This window comes from Piliocolobus tephrosceles, chromosome 1 (assembly GCF_002776525.5).
Source record: "Piliocolobus tephrosceles isolate RC106 chromosome 1, ASM277652v3, whole genome shotgun sequence".
Lineage (NCBI taxonomy): Eukaryota > Metazoa > Chordata > Mammalia > Primates > Cercopithecidae > Piliocolobus > Piliocolobus tephrosceles.
Genome location: NC_045434.1, coordinates 178,637,274 through 178,653,161, shown reverse-complemented (window position 1 = coordinate 178,653,161; position 15,888 = coordinate 178,637,274). Strand labels below are relative to the sequence as shown.

At 46.1% G+C, this 15,888-nt stretch overlaps 1 protein-coding gene across 4 annotated transcripts in view; it reads left to right on the top strand.

The window, feature by feature from the left end:
* The window catches only part of KDM4A (lysine demethylase 4A), a 56,800-nt gene that overhangs the window by 23,564 nt on the left and 17,348 nt on the right, over positions 1-15,888 (top strand). For all 4 annotated transcript variants that reach the window (XM_023221367.2, XM_023221368.1, XM_023221369.1 and 1 more), the window contains one exon: positions 10,999-11,119. In XM_023221367.2, coding sequence (XP_023077135.1) covers positions 10,999-11,119 — 121 coding nt within the window. The remainder of the gene's footprint in view (positions 1-10,998; positions 11,120-15,888) is intronic.

Here is a 15,888-nt window from a genome sequence, read left to right as displayed (position 1 = left end):
TGGACCCACACTACCCAAGTGACCTTCCCTGACTCCCGAGCCTTACAGCTTATGTGGGTCAAGCTTGCAGCTTTTGATGAGGTGTGGCAGATATAAGAAGCCAGTGCAGAAGGTCCTCTTTATTCCCTATTCCCTTACCTTTAGTTTTTAAAAATTTATCTCTTAAAAATCTTCACTATGGAAAATTTCTGAGGTATGTACAGAATACTGTCACGAGCCCCCGTGTGTACTCATCATGTATATGATTAGCATTTGGCACATTTGCTTTTTGTTTTCTTTGGCTGCAGTACTTGACACTCAGTCATATTCACATTTCCCTAGTGTTGCCAATAATCCGTTTTTATGGTATGTTTGTCTCCTTGTTGTTAATACTCGTAACTTTTCTCGGTGCCTTCTCTGAATCTCAGGGTACGGTTTTTGTAGACTTCCTTTTTAACTTGTGAATGTTCCTCTTTCCATCCGACTGTGGTTGCAGGCTAATGAGCTAATAACTACTGTGTTTCCTTCTCATTGCCTCTGATTGCAGTTCTCTATGCCTTCTTATGGCAGCTTCCATAAATGAGGGCTTTTTCAGCCTGGAAACCAGAGTCTCTTAAACTCCCAGTTGCCACCCAGCAATTCTTCCTTCACAGAGGCCCCGAGCCATTTCGTCCGTCCTACTGTTCACTACAGTTCATGCTGTCCTCTTGCTGAGTCTTCCTGACATTCTTGTTTCTAGTTGTAATCACAATCACAAAAAGCAGCTAAGAAGTAGCAAGAGCTCACTGTATATTAAATACTTTGTTTTTATTTTTTGAGACAGGGTCTTGCTCTGTTGCCCAGGGTAGAGTGCAGTGGCACAGTCTTGGCTCACTGCAACTTCTGCGCCCTGGGTTCAACCCATCCTCCCCACCTCAGCCTCCCAAGTAGCTGGGACTACAGGTGCACACCACCACTCTCGGCTAATCTTTGTATTTTCTCGGCTCATCTTTGTATTTTTGTATTTTTTGTAGAGATGGGGTTTCACCGTGTTGCCCAGACTGGTCTCAAACTCCTGGGCTCAAGTGATCCTCCTCCCTTGATCTCCCAAAGTGCCATGATTTCAAGTGTGAGCCACTGTGCGCCCCACTGCGTGCCCCACTGCCCCCCAGCTATTAAATACTTTATATGCATTGTTTAGTCTTTGTATTACTGCTTAATTAATCTTACTACAGAGTCAAGTGTTTGTGGGATTTTTTTGGGGTGGGAGGTGCAGGAAGCCAATAAATAACACCTGTCCTTTTTCCTCTCAAATTTGAAACTATTTAATTGATGATACAAGAGTCAGGCATATGGAGCTCAGAATGTTGCTTTATTTACAAGTTAAAATGATTGAAGAAAGTGACTTTTAACCTGTGGCCAAATGGCCCTGCTACTCATTTACTCTTTTTTTTTTGAGTCTGAGTCTCGCTCTGTTGCCCAGGCTGGAGTGCAGTGATACAATCTTGGCTCACTGCAACCTCCACCTTCCGAGTTCAGGCAATTCTCCTGCCCCAGCCTCCTGAGTAGCCGGGATTACAGGCATGCATCACCACTCCTGGTTAATTTTTGTATTTTTTTAGTAGAGATTTCACCATGTTGGCCAGGCTGGTTTGTAACTCCTGAGTGCCTGCCTCAGCCTCCCAAAGTGCTGAGATTACAGGTGTGAGCCATCGCGCCTGGACTACTCATTTACTCTTGATGTTTCCAGGCCCCTCTAGAGGCAAAGCATTTCCGTGGAAGCCCTCAGCTTCCATGTGGTGTGGACATAGGCCAGAATGCACTCCCTCTCCAAAAGACAGATCCTATTGAAGTGAATCACAGCTTTTAAGGGGGTGGGGAGAAGAAAAGCCAGGACTCGTTCCATGTGGAAGTGGAAGTATGCTAGGGGAAGGGGTCTTCTCTCTGACATGTCTTTTTCAATCCTCTGCTCAAAAACCCTTGAGTGTCGGCCGGGCGCGGTGGCTCAAGCCTGTAATCCCAGCACTTTGGGAGGCCGAGACGGGCGGATCACGAGGTCAGGAGATCGAGACCATCCTGGCTAACACGGTGAAACCCCGTCTCTACTAAAAATACAAAAAAAACTAGCCGGGCGAGGTGGCGGGCGCCTGTAGTCCCAGCTACTCCGGAGGCTGAGGCAGGAGAATGGCGTAAACCCGGGAGGCGGAGCTTGCAGTGAGCTGAGATCTGGCCACTGCACTCCAGCTCGGGCGACAGAGCAAGACTCCGTCTCAAAAAAAAAAAAAAAAAAAAAAAAAACCCTTGAGTGTCGTCTTGGTTCCTTTTTATTTCTGTATATACTTCTCAGGTCTATCCTGATGATAGTACCCTAATACCCTCTCTGCTCCATCGCCATCCATCCCTCCACCTCCAACATGTGCTAGCTTGTTTGTCTGAACTACTTAAAAGTCTCTAAAACTGTTTTGGCTGCCCTGCCTCCACTACTTTGTAATCATTTACAGCATGCCTGCTCTAGGCCAGGACTGTGCCTTCAAGGAACTCATAGTCTAGGAGAGATAGATAAGAGCAAATCATTCCAGTACTTAATGATACGTGTTGTGGTACAAGTGGGAGAGTTAGCAGTTCAGCTTGGGGTTGCAGTATGGATTTCAGGACTGCCCGAGAGAAGGAAACAGTTTAGGCCTGAGGTTAGAAGAATGCCAGGTGGATAGAATGAAATCGAAGAGAGAATCTGGGAGAGTAGGATGTTCTAAATGCTCATGATAGCTCATGCCAGCGTCAAAGCACTTGGGAATCTGCAGTGGTTTAGTTTGTCTCAGGTGTATAGGACTAGGGAGGGCCTCAGGTGGTGCTTTTGGAGGATATTAAGAGCCAGAACCTGGAGGGTCTGCTTTGTTGCTCTGTGAAGCAGTTTGACCTCCTAGTTACGGTGTAGGGAGCAGCAGAAGGGTCTCCACCATATGCACCATATGGATTTGGAAATTGAAGACTTTGATAATTCATTCTTTCAAATGCACACACAAAGGGCTGGGTGCGGTGGTGCATGCCTGTAATCCTAGCACTTTGGGAGGCTGACATGGGTGGATCACCTGAGGTCAGGAGTTCAAGATCAGCTTGTCCAACATGGTGAAACCCCATCTCTACTAAAAATAGAAAAATCAGCTGGGTGTGGTGGCGGGTGCCTATAATCCCAGCTGCTTGGGAGGCTGAGGCAGGAGAAGCGCTTGAACCCCGGGGCAGAGGTTGCAGTGAGGTGAAATCACACCACTGCTCTCCAGTCTGGGTGAAAGAGTGAAAGTTTGTCTCAAAAAAATAAATAATAAATAAATGCACACACAAAGATTCAGAGGGAGGCCACGTAGGGTGCTGTGCACCTGTGGTCCCAGCACTTTGGGAGGCTGAGGTGCGAGAATCGCTTGAGCCCGAGAGGTTGAGGCTGCAATGAGCCATGACTGTACTATTGCACTACAGCCTGGGTGGCAGAATGACACAATATCTTAAGAAAGATGCAGAGCGAATAATACAGTGAACCCACAAAAAAAAATTTTTTTTTTTTGAGACAGAGTCTTGCTCTATCGCCCAGGCTGGAGTGCAGTGGCATAATCTCGGCTCACTGCAACCTCTACCTCCCGGCTTCAAGCAGTTCTTTGCCTCAGCCTCCTGAGTAGCTGGGATTATAGGCGCCTGCCACCACGCCCCGCTAATTTTTGTATTTTTAGTAGAGACAGGGTTTCACCATCTTGGCCAGGCTGGTCTTGAACTCCTGACCTCATGATCTACCTGCCTCAGCTTCCCAAAGTGCTGGAATTACAGGTGTGAGCCACTGCGCCCGGCCGAACCCATAAGTATTCTAACAGGTGTCAGGATCTTTCCACATTTGCTTTGTTTGTCCTGTTTTCAATTTGCCAAAGTATTTATATTAAAATTATATTATCTTTATTAGTATATAATGTACATATTTTTGGGGTGATATTTTAATACATTAATTTGTGAAGATTAAATCAGTGTAATTGGGAAATGCATCACCTTAAATATTTGTCTTTATGCTAGAAACATCCAAATTATTCTAACTATTTTGCAATGTACAATAGACTATTGTAAACTAGTCACCCTACTGATTTGTCAAACACTAGGTCTTATTTCTTCTATCAAACTATATATTTGTGCCCATTAATCTGCCTCTCTGCTGAAGTATTTTAAAGCACATCCCAGATACCTTGTCATTTCTTCCCTACTTCAGTGTGTATCTCTGAAAAATATGGTCACTTTCAGCTGGGTGTGGTGGTTCATGCCTGTAATCCCAGTACTTTGGGAGGCCAAGGGGGTGGATCACCTGAGGTCAGGAGTTCGAGACCAGCCTGGCCAACATGGTGAACCCTCATCTCTACTAAAAATACAAAAATTAGCTGGGCGTTTTGGCGGGTGCCTGTAATCCCAGCTACTCAGGAGGCTGAAGCAGGAGAATTGCTTGAACCTGGGAGGCAGAGGTTGTGGTGAGCTGAGATCGTGCCGTTGCACTCCAGCCTGGGCAACAGAGTGAGACTCCATCTCACAAAAAAAAATAAAAAAAAAAAAAGAAAAATATGGTCACTTTCTCAGATAACTATTGCCATTATTATACCTAAGAAAACTACAAAAATTCTTTAGCATAATTTACTATCCAGTCCATAATCACATTTCCTCATTGTCCAAAGTCTGTTTTACAGTTGACTGGTTTGTATCAGGATTAAACCAAGGCCCACACCTTTGATTTGATGATGTTTTGAAGTCTTCCTTAATGTAGGCCAGCACCTCTCCCCATTTTTTCCTCACCATTGACTTAATCAAGAAGCTGTCATTGGTTGTCCAGTAAAGGGTTTTTAAGTACTGCACTGATGTTTTAGAAGATTGTTCTGGAGGCAGTATAAAGATTCTGGGGGGGAGGAAGAAAGAGGCAAAATTAGAAATTGTTAACAGAGGTTCTCTTGAAGGTGGAATTATGGATGATTTCACTTCCTACATTTATGCATCATTTGAATATTTTTATGATTAACATGTTATTTTTATAACTAAATACTTCTACTTCAAGAGAGGAGGAAAAAAGATTTGAAACAGGGAAACCAATTAGGAACCTGTTTCTTTAGTCTGAGAAAGAGGTAGTGAGGACCTGTGGGTGGTGGTGATAGGGATGGGGAGCAGAAAATGGACTTGAGCTACTTGGAAGGTAGGTGCATAGGACTGGGTGACTGGATGTGGGGTGAGTCAGAGGGTAGCATGGGGCTTGACTCGGGTTTCCAGCTTTGAGTTCTTGGGATGGATGGTGGTGCCATCCATATAGGATAGTGGTTATAAGAAAACTAGAGGGTTTTTAGTGTGGGCCAGGAAATGATTTGAGTTTGGGTACGTCTGGAGGGTAACTTTTGTGAGGTAGGCTATGGAGATACATAGACACAGCCTTGAAGCTGGGGGTGGAAGGGTTGGTCTGTGGGTGTGGGAGTCACCAGGAGGGCACTGGTGGGTATGGAAGAATGTGTGTAGAGTGAAGAACAGTTTCACAGTGTGGGGTGATGGGAGAGGGCCCAGGTAGGAGAATGTGAAGGAGCAGCCAGAGATCAGGAGAACTGGGAAAGAACAGTGTATCCAGGGCCAGGGCAGGAGAAAAGTTCAAGACAACTGGAGATATGGCCAAGTGTGCCTTGTATTAAAGGGCAGGGTCCTGCCGAGTGCGGGAAGTTGAAGAGGTAGTGATTGGATTCTGGGGATCTAAGGAAGTGGGAGTGCAGGTGGAGGGACTGGAGGGGATGGCTGCAGATAGGTTTTTTGTTTGTTTTTGAGACAAGGTCTTGTGTTGCCCAGGCTGGAGTGCAGTGGTGCGATCTCTGCTCACTGCAGCCTTGACCTCCCAGGCTCAAAGGATTCTCCCACCTCAGCCTCTCAAGTAGTTGGGACTATAGGCATGTACCATCGTGCCCAGCTAATTTTTTTATTTTTGTAGTGATGGGGTATCCTTATGTTGCCTAGGATGATCTTAAACTCCTGGGCTCAAGTGATCCTCCTGTCTCGGCCTCCCGAAGTGCTGAGATATAGGCATGAGCCATCACACCCAGCCTGTGTTTTTAAATTGTGGTAATATATACATGATATGAAATTTACCTATTTTAACAGTTTTTGTAGTATACAGTTCAGTGGCAGTAAGTACATTAACTTTGTTGGGCCACTGTCACCAGAATGCAGATGGTTTTGAGGTGGGAGGAGATGGGGAATTTATCTCTGAGGGTCGCCTAGAGTAGTCAGATAATTACCTCTGCTTAGTGCAACCCAGTGCTTTTCAAAAGCCACTACTCTTAGAAACTCTTCATTGGTTTCCATCTAGTTCCCTTTCTTCTTGGAAGCTCTAGAGTACTTGCTTCTTAATGCCCTTGCCATAGGCTGGTGAAGAATATAACCTTCTAGAAGCTGGGCTCTGTGCCACATTCAACCTCATTTCTTGAGTTACCAGCCCAGTCCACAGGGCTTGGCCTATGAAACCCTCTGTAATGAGGATGGAATGAGTAAATGGAAGGTCAGGTTTGTTTTAGTAAGAAGCCACCATCAGAATTAATTGACTGGGAGGAATAAGGGACAGATAGTCAAGGTTTGGGGGCAGAAGCTGAGCAACTTTGCCCATCCCTAGAGAGGTCTAATAGCACTGGATCTATATTTGTAGAAAACTGGGTTCCTTAGAGCACCCTTATATTCCCCTACCCCCACTTTAAGCATCCCCAAGCTGTAATTTGGGCTGCCTGCTGTTCAGTTTCCATGCCACCATCTATGTCAAGGCCTTTTTTAGGTCAGTTTGGTAAACTGCAGTTTTTGGTAAAAGCACCCTGGCTGACTGGCTGCCAAAGCTGTAGAGTTTTCATTACCTACTGACTGAGCCTCAGCCATATGTCTGCTGCAGAAGTTCTTGTTAGTTCAAGCTGCTTTGAAAAGTGAGTTCCCAAAACAAGGTGGGAGAACAATTGGTTCTTCTCTGTACAGAATAAACCCTAACAGGAACACTAACCTTGATGCTGGTGCCGGATGTTGGAGGAGCGAGGAAAGAACTCAGGAGCCTTGAGCTCCAGCTTTCTTACAGGCAGGGCCCTGGGAGACTACCTGCTATCCCACCCTGTCTGCAAAAAGAGCCCTTTGGGGAAGGGTTTATTACTGCCATTTTACTGGTAGGGCTGCTACTCGTCCAGGCTCATACATCTAGTTGGTTTCTGTTATATACTGAGGGAATTTAGAAACTGGAGCAATCCCAGGGAAGGCAGCACCATGAGAAGGGTGCGGATGCCATGGAGGCAGGAGGAGTACTGGCCAGGAGATGAGGAAATGTGAAAAAATATTCAAATACTTGAATGGACCTGACTGCTTTGGTCAGAGGCAGCATGACGGTAGTGGAAAGGGCTCAGACTTCAGACTTGGACAGTAGATCTCTCTCCCTGAGGTTAGAAATCATGTCTTGTTCATCTCTACACTGCCAAAACAAGCATTCCCACCGTATGCTGGCTATATAGGAGGTGCTGTGAACATACTGATCATGGAAAAAGTGTCCTCTTCCTTTCCCAAGCTGCATTCTGGTGTTCTTGACCTTCACCCTTCCACCTCCTCTGGGTGATCTTAGGTACCTCCTACCCTGTATTTGTTTCCTATTGCTGCTATAACAAGGTACCACAAACACAGAGGCTGAAACGCTTGTGCTCTTGTGGTTCTTTAGTTTAGAAGTCTGAAGTGGGTTTCACTGAGCTAAAATGAAGGCGTCAGCAGGGCTGTGTACCTTCCTGGAGGCTCTCGGGGGAGGACCCATTTCCTTGCCCTTTCCAGCCTCCCTAGGCCGTCCACATTCCTTGGCTCCTGGACCTCTACATCCATGGTCAAAGGCAGGGGCATCCAGCCAAGTGTCTCTGGCATCACGTCACTCAGATAGACTCTTCTGCTTCCTTCTGTTGTATTCCCCATTGGGATTATACTGGGCCCACCTGAATGATCCAGGATACTCCCTATTGTAAAGACTATCTGATTAGCAGTCTTAATTCTCTTTTACCATGGTAGAATAACATATTCACAGGGATTGGGATGTGGGCATATTGGGGAACCATTATTCTCTCTACCAAATATCCTATTATCTCCCTTTCACAAGCTGCTGCTTTGCCTATAAAGCCAAGCTCATGTAGCCCCTATATAATTCTAGAGGAAATTTCCTTCTCAAACTATGATCTCATTTTTCCCTTGATCTTTTCAAAAATACTCTGTGATGTATTCACTCCTTAGTTTCTTATTCTTTGTCCACTGGAACTTATCTCAAAAACCAGTCCTGATAGCTCCCTGTTGCTGAGTGAGTCCCTTGGCCACTTCCCTGCTCAGCTCTTCTGTGTTCTTTCGCCTGTGGATCTCCCCCTCCCCAAAGCCGTCCCTTTGTTGGCTTTCTGGTATTCCTCTTACCTGTCTGCTTCGGAGTCTCCTTTTCTCCCTTCTTCCTCCTGTCCCTGGAAGGCTTAGTCAATTTATCACCCACGACAATCTCATCTCCCACCATTGTAATTCTGAACCTGGTGCTGCGGGTTCCCAGATCTTGCTCTGACCTCTTTTCTGAACCCCCTGAATTTCTTATTGCCTCCCCTGGGTATTTCCAAATGAAAAGACCCTTGGATCCATGTTGTGTACCCCACACAGCTTGTTTAACCTGGTTTGTTATTAGCCTCCACTTCCTCCACATGAGCCCTGTCACCTTGGTGGTCCAGGCTAGAAATCCCCACCGTTTCTGGCTTCTTTATTCTCATTCCCTTTTTCCCTAGTCTGCCACAGCCCACAGGTTCAGGCCTATTGTCCAGGTGCCCTCAAAGTGATGGCGGGGGCAGGTCGGTGGCAGGGGGGGAAACAGGAATATTATTGGGGTATAGGAATAAAGCAAAATTAACTTTATTTTTATCTTAACCTTTTATAGTCTATTTTTGCTTTAAAATGTGCATATGTATGGCCGGGCGCGGTGGCTCAAGCCTGTAATCCCAGCACTTTGGGAGGCCGAGACGGGCGGATCACGAGGTCAGGAGATCAAGACCATCCTGGCTAACACGGTGAAACCCCATCTCTACTAAAAATTACAAAAAACTAGCCGGGCACGGTGGCGGGCGCCTGTAGTCCCAGCTACTTGGAAGGCTGAGGCAGGAGAATGGCCTGAACCCGGGAGGCAGAGGTTGCAGTGAGCTGAGATCCGGCCACTGCACTCCAGCCTGGGCGACAGAGCGAGACTCCGTTTCAAAAAAAAAAAAAAAAAAATGTGCATATGTGCATTAGTATTAGTATATGTAATTGATTAGTAAGTAATATGTAGGTTGGGGTGTGCTCCTAAATTTTCTGTTTACATGTAAGACTATCAAAGTTGGGCAAGTATGGGTTTTCCAGTTTGTTTTAACCAAAGAACCCTTTTACTTATTGATTGATTGGAGACAAAGTCTCACTTCTGTCATCTAGGCTGGAGTGCAGTGGTGCAGTCTCAGCTCACTCGCTGCAGCCTTGACCTTCCGGGCTCAGGTGATCCTCCCACCTCAGCCTCCCAAAGTGCTAGGTTTGTAGGCGTGAGCCACTGTGCCTGGCCAGAACCCTTTCTTTAAGTGAAATCGTAATCAATTAAAACATACAAATCAAAAGCAGAGCCATTCTGGTTGGAAAGAAAGTGGGGCCTCAAGCCCTTTTTGTTCACTCTAATGGAGGCTCCTTAGGTGCTTTCCGGATGTACATTTTGAAAACCATTGGTTTAGACAGTTGATACAGTTCAGGTCTGATTAAGTCTATGGTCATGTAAGTCTTCATGGACATCAGCAGGAAAAGATCCCTAATATCCTCACTCCACCATATTCCTCCATACTGCTGCAGCATCCTTACTCACCTAAGCACAGATCACATCTTTGTTTCTCCACACCTTCTTTTCCTGAGCAGGCCTTTGCACACAGTAGGTGCCCAGTGAATATTTGTTGAATGAATGGCAAATGGATGGCAAAACTTGTTGGCAAAATTTACATTTGGAAGATTAGGCTCTGTTCCTCCTGGACATGGCCTGTTCAGAAGTTGTTTTCTCTTGGCATTCCAACTGTGGTCCTTAACTCCTGGGGCTCTGTGTAGTTGCACATGGAGTCTGTAGGCCCGGGGTGTCTTCTCTAAAGTAGCACTGCAGCATTTATGGCATTGGTTTTTGTCACAGTTGTAAAGTGGCCCTCTTTCAGGCCTCATTTCCTTGCTTAATGGATTTTGCTAACCCTACATCTCCTAATGTCAGTGTAACCAAGTTTTAAATATGTTGATTAGAAAGAAACCCTTCTGTAGTGTTTCTGAGTCAATCCTGTACATTTAAATCTAACTACATTTGCTCTGACATTATGTAAATGCAGTGTTAAATCAACCTTTCCCTTTGCAGCCAGGCCAGAGTTTCAGATGCACTTTCCGTCCTCACTGATGTTCTCCCCTAGAGAAGCAGCAGCTAACTGAGGAATGAACAGTATCTGCTAGAGCTGCAGTCTTGGCAGTGTATAAGGAGAAGGTGGCCTATTTTACTTTTAATAGGTTAGCTGCTGCTCACCCCTTTGGGTGTCCCCTAGACACTCCTGGGTGGCCCAGCTGCCTGGCATATTGTAACAGGTACTGTTGACCTACTGGGCCAAGGGAAGGGGTGCCTAGGCTCCTTGGGGGCTCTCTCACTTGGGCCACCTCGGTAGTCTCACGGCAGTGAGCTTAAGGGACGGGGCAAGGCTCTCTCAGAGCGGAAGCAGGCTTGTTTTTGGTACATTTGTTTCAGGCTGCTCCTGAGAAGGCCAAGAACCACACTTGGGTTTTCCCCCATATTCACATAATCCTGATTCAGACTAGTTTGGTACGTGGTATTGTCACTTGGCTTTTTCTAAGACAGGTATTTTCTGTGTTTGGTTTTAGATGTCTTTTTGTTTCTCTGTGCCCCTCTCTTTCCTTTGGTTTTCATTGTAAGGGTGACTTGTGCTGTCTCTCAAGTGGAGACAAGACCAATTTAATTTCTTGTGGTTTGCCTAGGTTGCGGATGAATACATGTTTTCCCTGGAGGAGAATAAGAAGTCCAAGGGACGCCGTCAGCCTTTAAGCAAGCTCCCCCGCCATCACCCACTTGTGCTGCAGGAGTGTGTCAGTGATGATGGTAAGTGTTGTTTTTCCTTCACCAGGAAGAAAGCAGCTCACCACATGAGACTTGACAGGACAGGACATCAGAAGGCCAAGCTGAGGGATAAGGGTGGGCCTGTGGCTTACCTGCTCTTCCAGATTTCCATAGAGAGGACTGGATTTCCTTATATCTAATTCACTAACCAGATTTCATTATAAGTTTGAGTATCTTGCAGTGTACCTTAATAGGGGATAATTGCAGGCAGGTTTTTTCCTTTCTTTTCCTGGGAAGTACACGGCTGATTTTTCAAGATAGAAACTCCTGTCAGTGATGCAAAGCCTTGTGCTGGATATGTGGCTGCAAAGATAACTAAGATATGTCTGTGCCCTCAAGACACTCACAGCGTAGTGGGGAAACTGGACAGGTGAACAGAACTCAAGAAAGAAGAGGCAGCTGGGCGTGGTGGCTCACGCTTGTAATCCCAGCACTTTGGAAGGCCAAGGCGGGCAGATCACGAGGTTAGGAGATCGAGACTATCCTGGCTAACACATGAAACCCCATCTCTACTAAAACTACAAAAAAAATTAGTCGGGTGTCATGGCCCATGCCTGTAGTCCCAGCTACTCAGGAGGCTGAAGCAGGAGAATTGCTTGAACCCAGGAGGCGGAGGTTGCAGTGAGCTGAGATTGCGCCATTGCACTCCAGCCTGGGCAACAGAGTGAGACACCGTCTCAAAAAAAAAAAAAAAAAAAAAGAAGAGTTGTTACTCTGGGGCAGAAGGACAGCATGCCTTGGAGAAGAGGAGCAGGAGGCTGTAGTCAGAGGAATTCTAGTCAGCTCAGTGTGGCTAGAGCTGGAGGGCAAGGCCAGGGAGTGATAGGTGGGTTAGGAGGAGGGGGACCAGATCCTGGAGAGCATTATCATGGAGGCCAGAGTGAGGAGTTTGTCTTAACTGGCATTCAGGAGCTAGTGACACGTTTCAAGCAGAGGAAGGACATGGTCATTTAGATTCCTTTAGAAAAGATCACTCCTAGTGCTGGCATCTTGAGGATGGCTTTGAGAGGACCACATGGGCTTCCATAATGGTCTGTCTACAATATGAAGGTCTGAAGTAGGATGGTGGTGGTAGGGAATATATTTGGAAGATAAAATCAACTGGATTTGGTGACTGGCTGTGGAGCTATGAGGATGGTAGTTGAGGAGGATGAGTTGAGTGCCTCCCTGGTTTGTAGCTTTGGTTGGGGAAACCTGAGCTCAGTGTTTATGGAGGACGTAGACTTAGGAGTTGGCATTGAGGTGACATTTGATACAATTGTTGGAATAATGAGGCTGCTCTTGGGGAGGGGACCAAGGTGGGTGAGCAGAGGCTGGGGCTAGGTGGACAGAGGAGGGAAGGAAGCCTGTGAAGGAGGCAGAGAAGCAGGGTAAGCAGACGTGTAAGGAAAACCAGGAAATGTGGCACTGAAGCTCAGGGTGCATTGACATCAGTGGAGAGTGGTCTCCTGTGCTGCCTGGAGCCCAGAGATCCAGGAAGATCAGCACTGCCGAGCCTCAGCTCCGGCTCGGTTGGTGACTGGGCCCTGGCACCCTCAAGGAGAGCAGAGTCAATTGTACTTGTTACTCTTGACTAACGTCAGACCCTGTCCTACCTGGTCCTCTCCTTCCTGATCAGTGCCCATCTCTGCCTTTTTTTTTTTTTTAAGTAGAAAGATCATGATATGGCTGGGCATGGTGGCTCATGCCTGTAATCCCAGCACTTTGGGAGGCTGAGGCGGGTGGATCACAAGGTCAGGAGATCAAGACCATCCTGGTTAACATGGTGAAACCCCATCTTTCCAAAAAATACAAAAAATTAGCCGGGTGTGGTGGCGGGCGCCTGTAGTCTCAGCTACTCAGGATGCTGAGACAGGAGAATGGCTTGAAACTGGGAGGTGGGGCTTGCAGTGAGCCGAGATGATACCACTGCACTCCAGCCTGGGAGACAGAGCAAGACTCCGTCTCAATAAAAACAACCACCACCAAAAAAAAAAAAAAAAAAAAAGATCATGATAAACAGGGTGGGGAACATCCCTTCTATCCTCCATTCAGAAGTGTGGCAGGACCCTGAGTCAGGTCCTAGGAAGTTCTCTGTGTTCTTATTCCAGCCCAGACAGAAAGTTCAGGTTCTCTGGGTAGCACTAGCCTATCTCCCGATTGGTTTAAAGCAATACAGACTTTAGGAAACTGGAAAAGTTACCAAGAGGAATACAAAATTACCCTTCAAAGATGACCATTATAAACATATTAACATATTATCTTCTTGATTTTTCTAGTCAGATATTAGAGTATGTCCATGTATATCTTTTTAAAATAATGCAGTTGACATAATACACAACTTTCCCCTACTTGTTTTGTTTCGTGTTTTTTTTTCTTTTTTTGAGACAGAGTCTCACTCACTCTGTTGCCCAGGCTGGAGTGCAGTGGCATGATCTTGGCTCACTGCAACCTCTGCCTCCTGGGTTCAAGTGATTCTCCTGCCTCAGCCTCCCAAATAGCTAGGATCACAGGCGTGTGCTGCGACTCCCGGCTAATTTTTGTATCTTTAGTAGAGACATGGTTTTGCCATGTTGGGCTGGCTGGTCTCAAACTCCTGACCTCAAGTGATCCGCCCACTTCAGCCTCCCAAAGTGCTGGGATTACAGGCGTGAGCCACCACGCCCAGCCCCATAATATCCTTTAATCTTCAGTCCATGACCATCTTTCCGTCCTTGTCCCAAGAATGTTGTTTATAGATATTTCTTTTGAACTCTAATATAACAAAGCTAAGGTCACATACTGTATTTGGAAGTTATGTTTCTTTAGTGTTGTATGCCCCTCCCCCTACTTTAAAAAAATTTCAATTCAAACATAACAATTCAGTGACATGCACACATTTTAACTGTACAGCTCAATGAAATTTTATGTATGTAAACTGTGTAATTTTGCTTCCTGCAATTTTCACTTAACGTAGTGAACATTTTCCCTCATCATTCAGTATTCACAAATGGAATGATCTGGGGCCACTTTTGGCTTTGTAAATGAAACAGATGTCAGTGTGTTAATTTTTTAGTTGTGAGTGTGAGCCTGCCTGTCTGTTTCTGTTTCTTCCATTCTATCTTGGTCACTCCTGTTTGGCCAGGATAACGAAAAAAAATCTGTGCTTGGGTTCTGGGCACCATGGCTCCTGATTGCAACTGAACGATGGGGCATATAGGGGTTGATTTTCATTGTCTGCGTTGGTGTCCTTACGGTACACTGAGGTGGCGCACAATGGCAGCTGCCAGATGCCTTCAGATTAAACATGACTGTGAGGGCAGTGTAGAAAACTATCTGCACTGAGCTGGAGTTGCCAGAAATGAAGAAACAGGCACCTAATGGAAGTACAGACCAGAGCTCTCCTTGGCTGCTTTGAACAGATTTCAGGGGCCTTTGAGAAAGCACTTCTGTTTGGGAAGAAGGAGGGTCATAGCTGAGGACTGATGATGCCACTCACAGTGAGATGCAGGGATCCCCTAGGATGCCCTGTGTGATGGGGCTGGCACAGAGCCAGTCTCCTTTCAGGGGCCGCATACTTGGGCCTTGCTTGGTCACACTTGCCAAAGAAGGGCATAGCAACTGTAGCTTCTCTTATCTCCCTCGCATGGTAGAGCATCTGGAGAAACATTTTGGACATCTACCAAAGACTGCCCTCATTTACTCATAACCTTCAGAATTTTGGCGTTTCCTTTACTTCCCTGTTTCTGTTTCCTTGTTTCTGCTGGGAGCTTGTGGACTATGCCCATGTTTTACTGATTTAGGAAGAACTGGGAAATGTGCACCTTCATCACTTATATGAGTTTTGTGAGCAAACTTTTTATGATTTCCACTTAGCAGTATGTCCCTTTCTTGTAGGAAGATGCACCCAAAGGGGATTTTTCCTTTCCAGGCCTTGGTGAAGTCTGATGAGTTGTATGTTCTGCTGTCTAGCGTACCTAGGAGACACCATCTGGCGTGACCAGGGATATATAAAGGGCCAGGAAGTCAGTATTTTAGGCTTTACAGCCCTCATTAGTCTCTGTGGTTGTCACTGTCTTTTTTTTTTTTTAAGCCCCAATGCTGAAAATGTAAAAACAAAGCTGGGTGCAGTGGCATGTGCCTGTAATCCAAGCTGCTTGGGCGGCTGCAATGGGAGGATCACTTGAGTCCAGGAGTTTGAGGCTGTGGTGGGCTATGATCACACATGTAAATAGCCACTGTACTCCAGCCTGGGCAGCATAGCGAGACCCCATCACAAAGATGTAAAAACAATTCTTAACTTCCCGAGTGGGCTGGATTCAGCCTGCAGGATATTGTTTGCCAGCGTTAGGACATCACATCTTGTGGCTGGGAAGAGGAATCATCTTGGACATGTAGCTCCGCTTTCTTCTGAGGCAGAGCTAGGAGGGGTTGGGGAGCCTTGTCCAGAATAGGTACATACCCCTGACCTTTCCAGAGGAAGCTGGAAAATCCTGGCCAAGGACCATGATATTACAACTTTTAAGCTTTGCCAATTCCCTGTTATTTTCCTTCCTTGTTTAGCTGCACTAAAGGGAAAACTCTAAAAGGTAAAGGACTTAACAGGCTGACATTTTGGAGGCAGCAAATAAGATGGTTTCTGGCAAGATGGTGCTTCATTCTGCTGTCCTTGGGCAGAGGGGCTGAATGTGGCAGCTGTTAAGGGAGAGCAGAGCAAGCTGAGCTCATGGGACAGGAGGAAAATTGGAGGCCATCAGTCAGTTTGGCCAGGGAATCGGGTATTGGCAGGACTG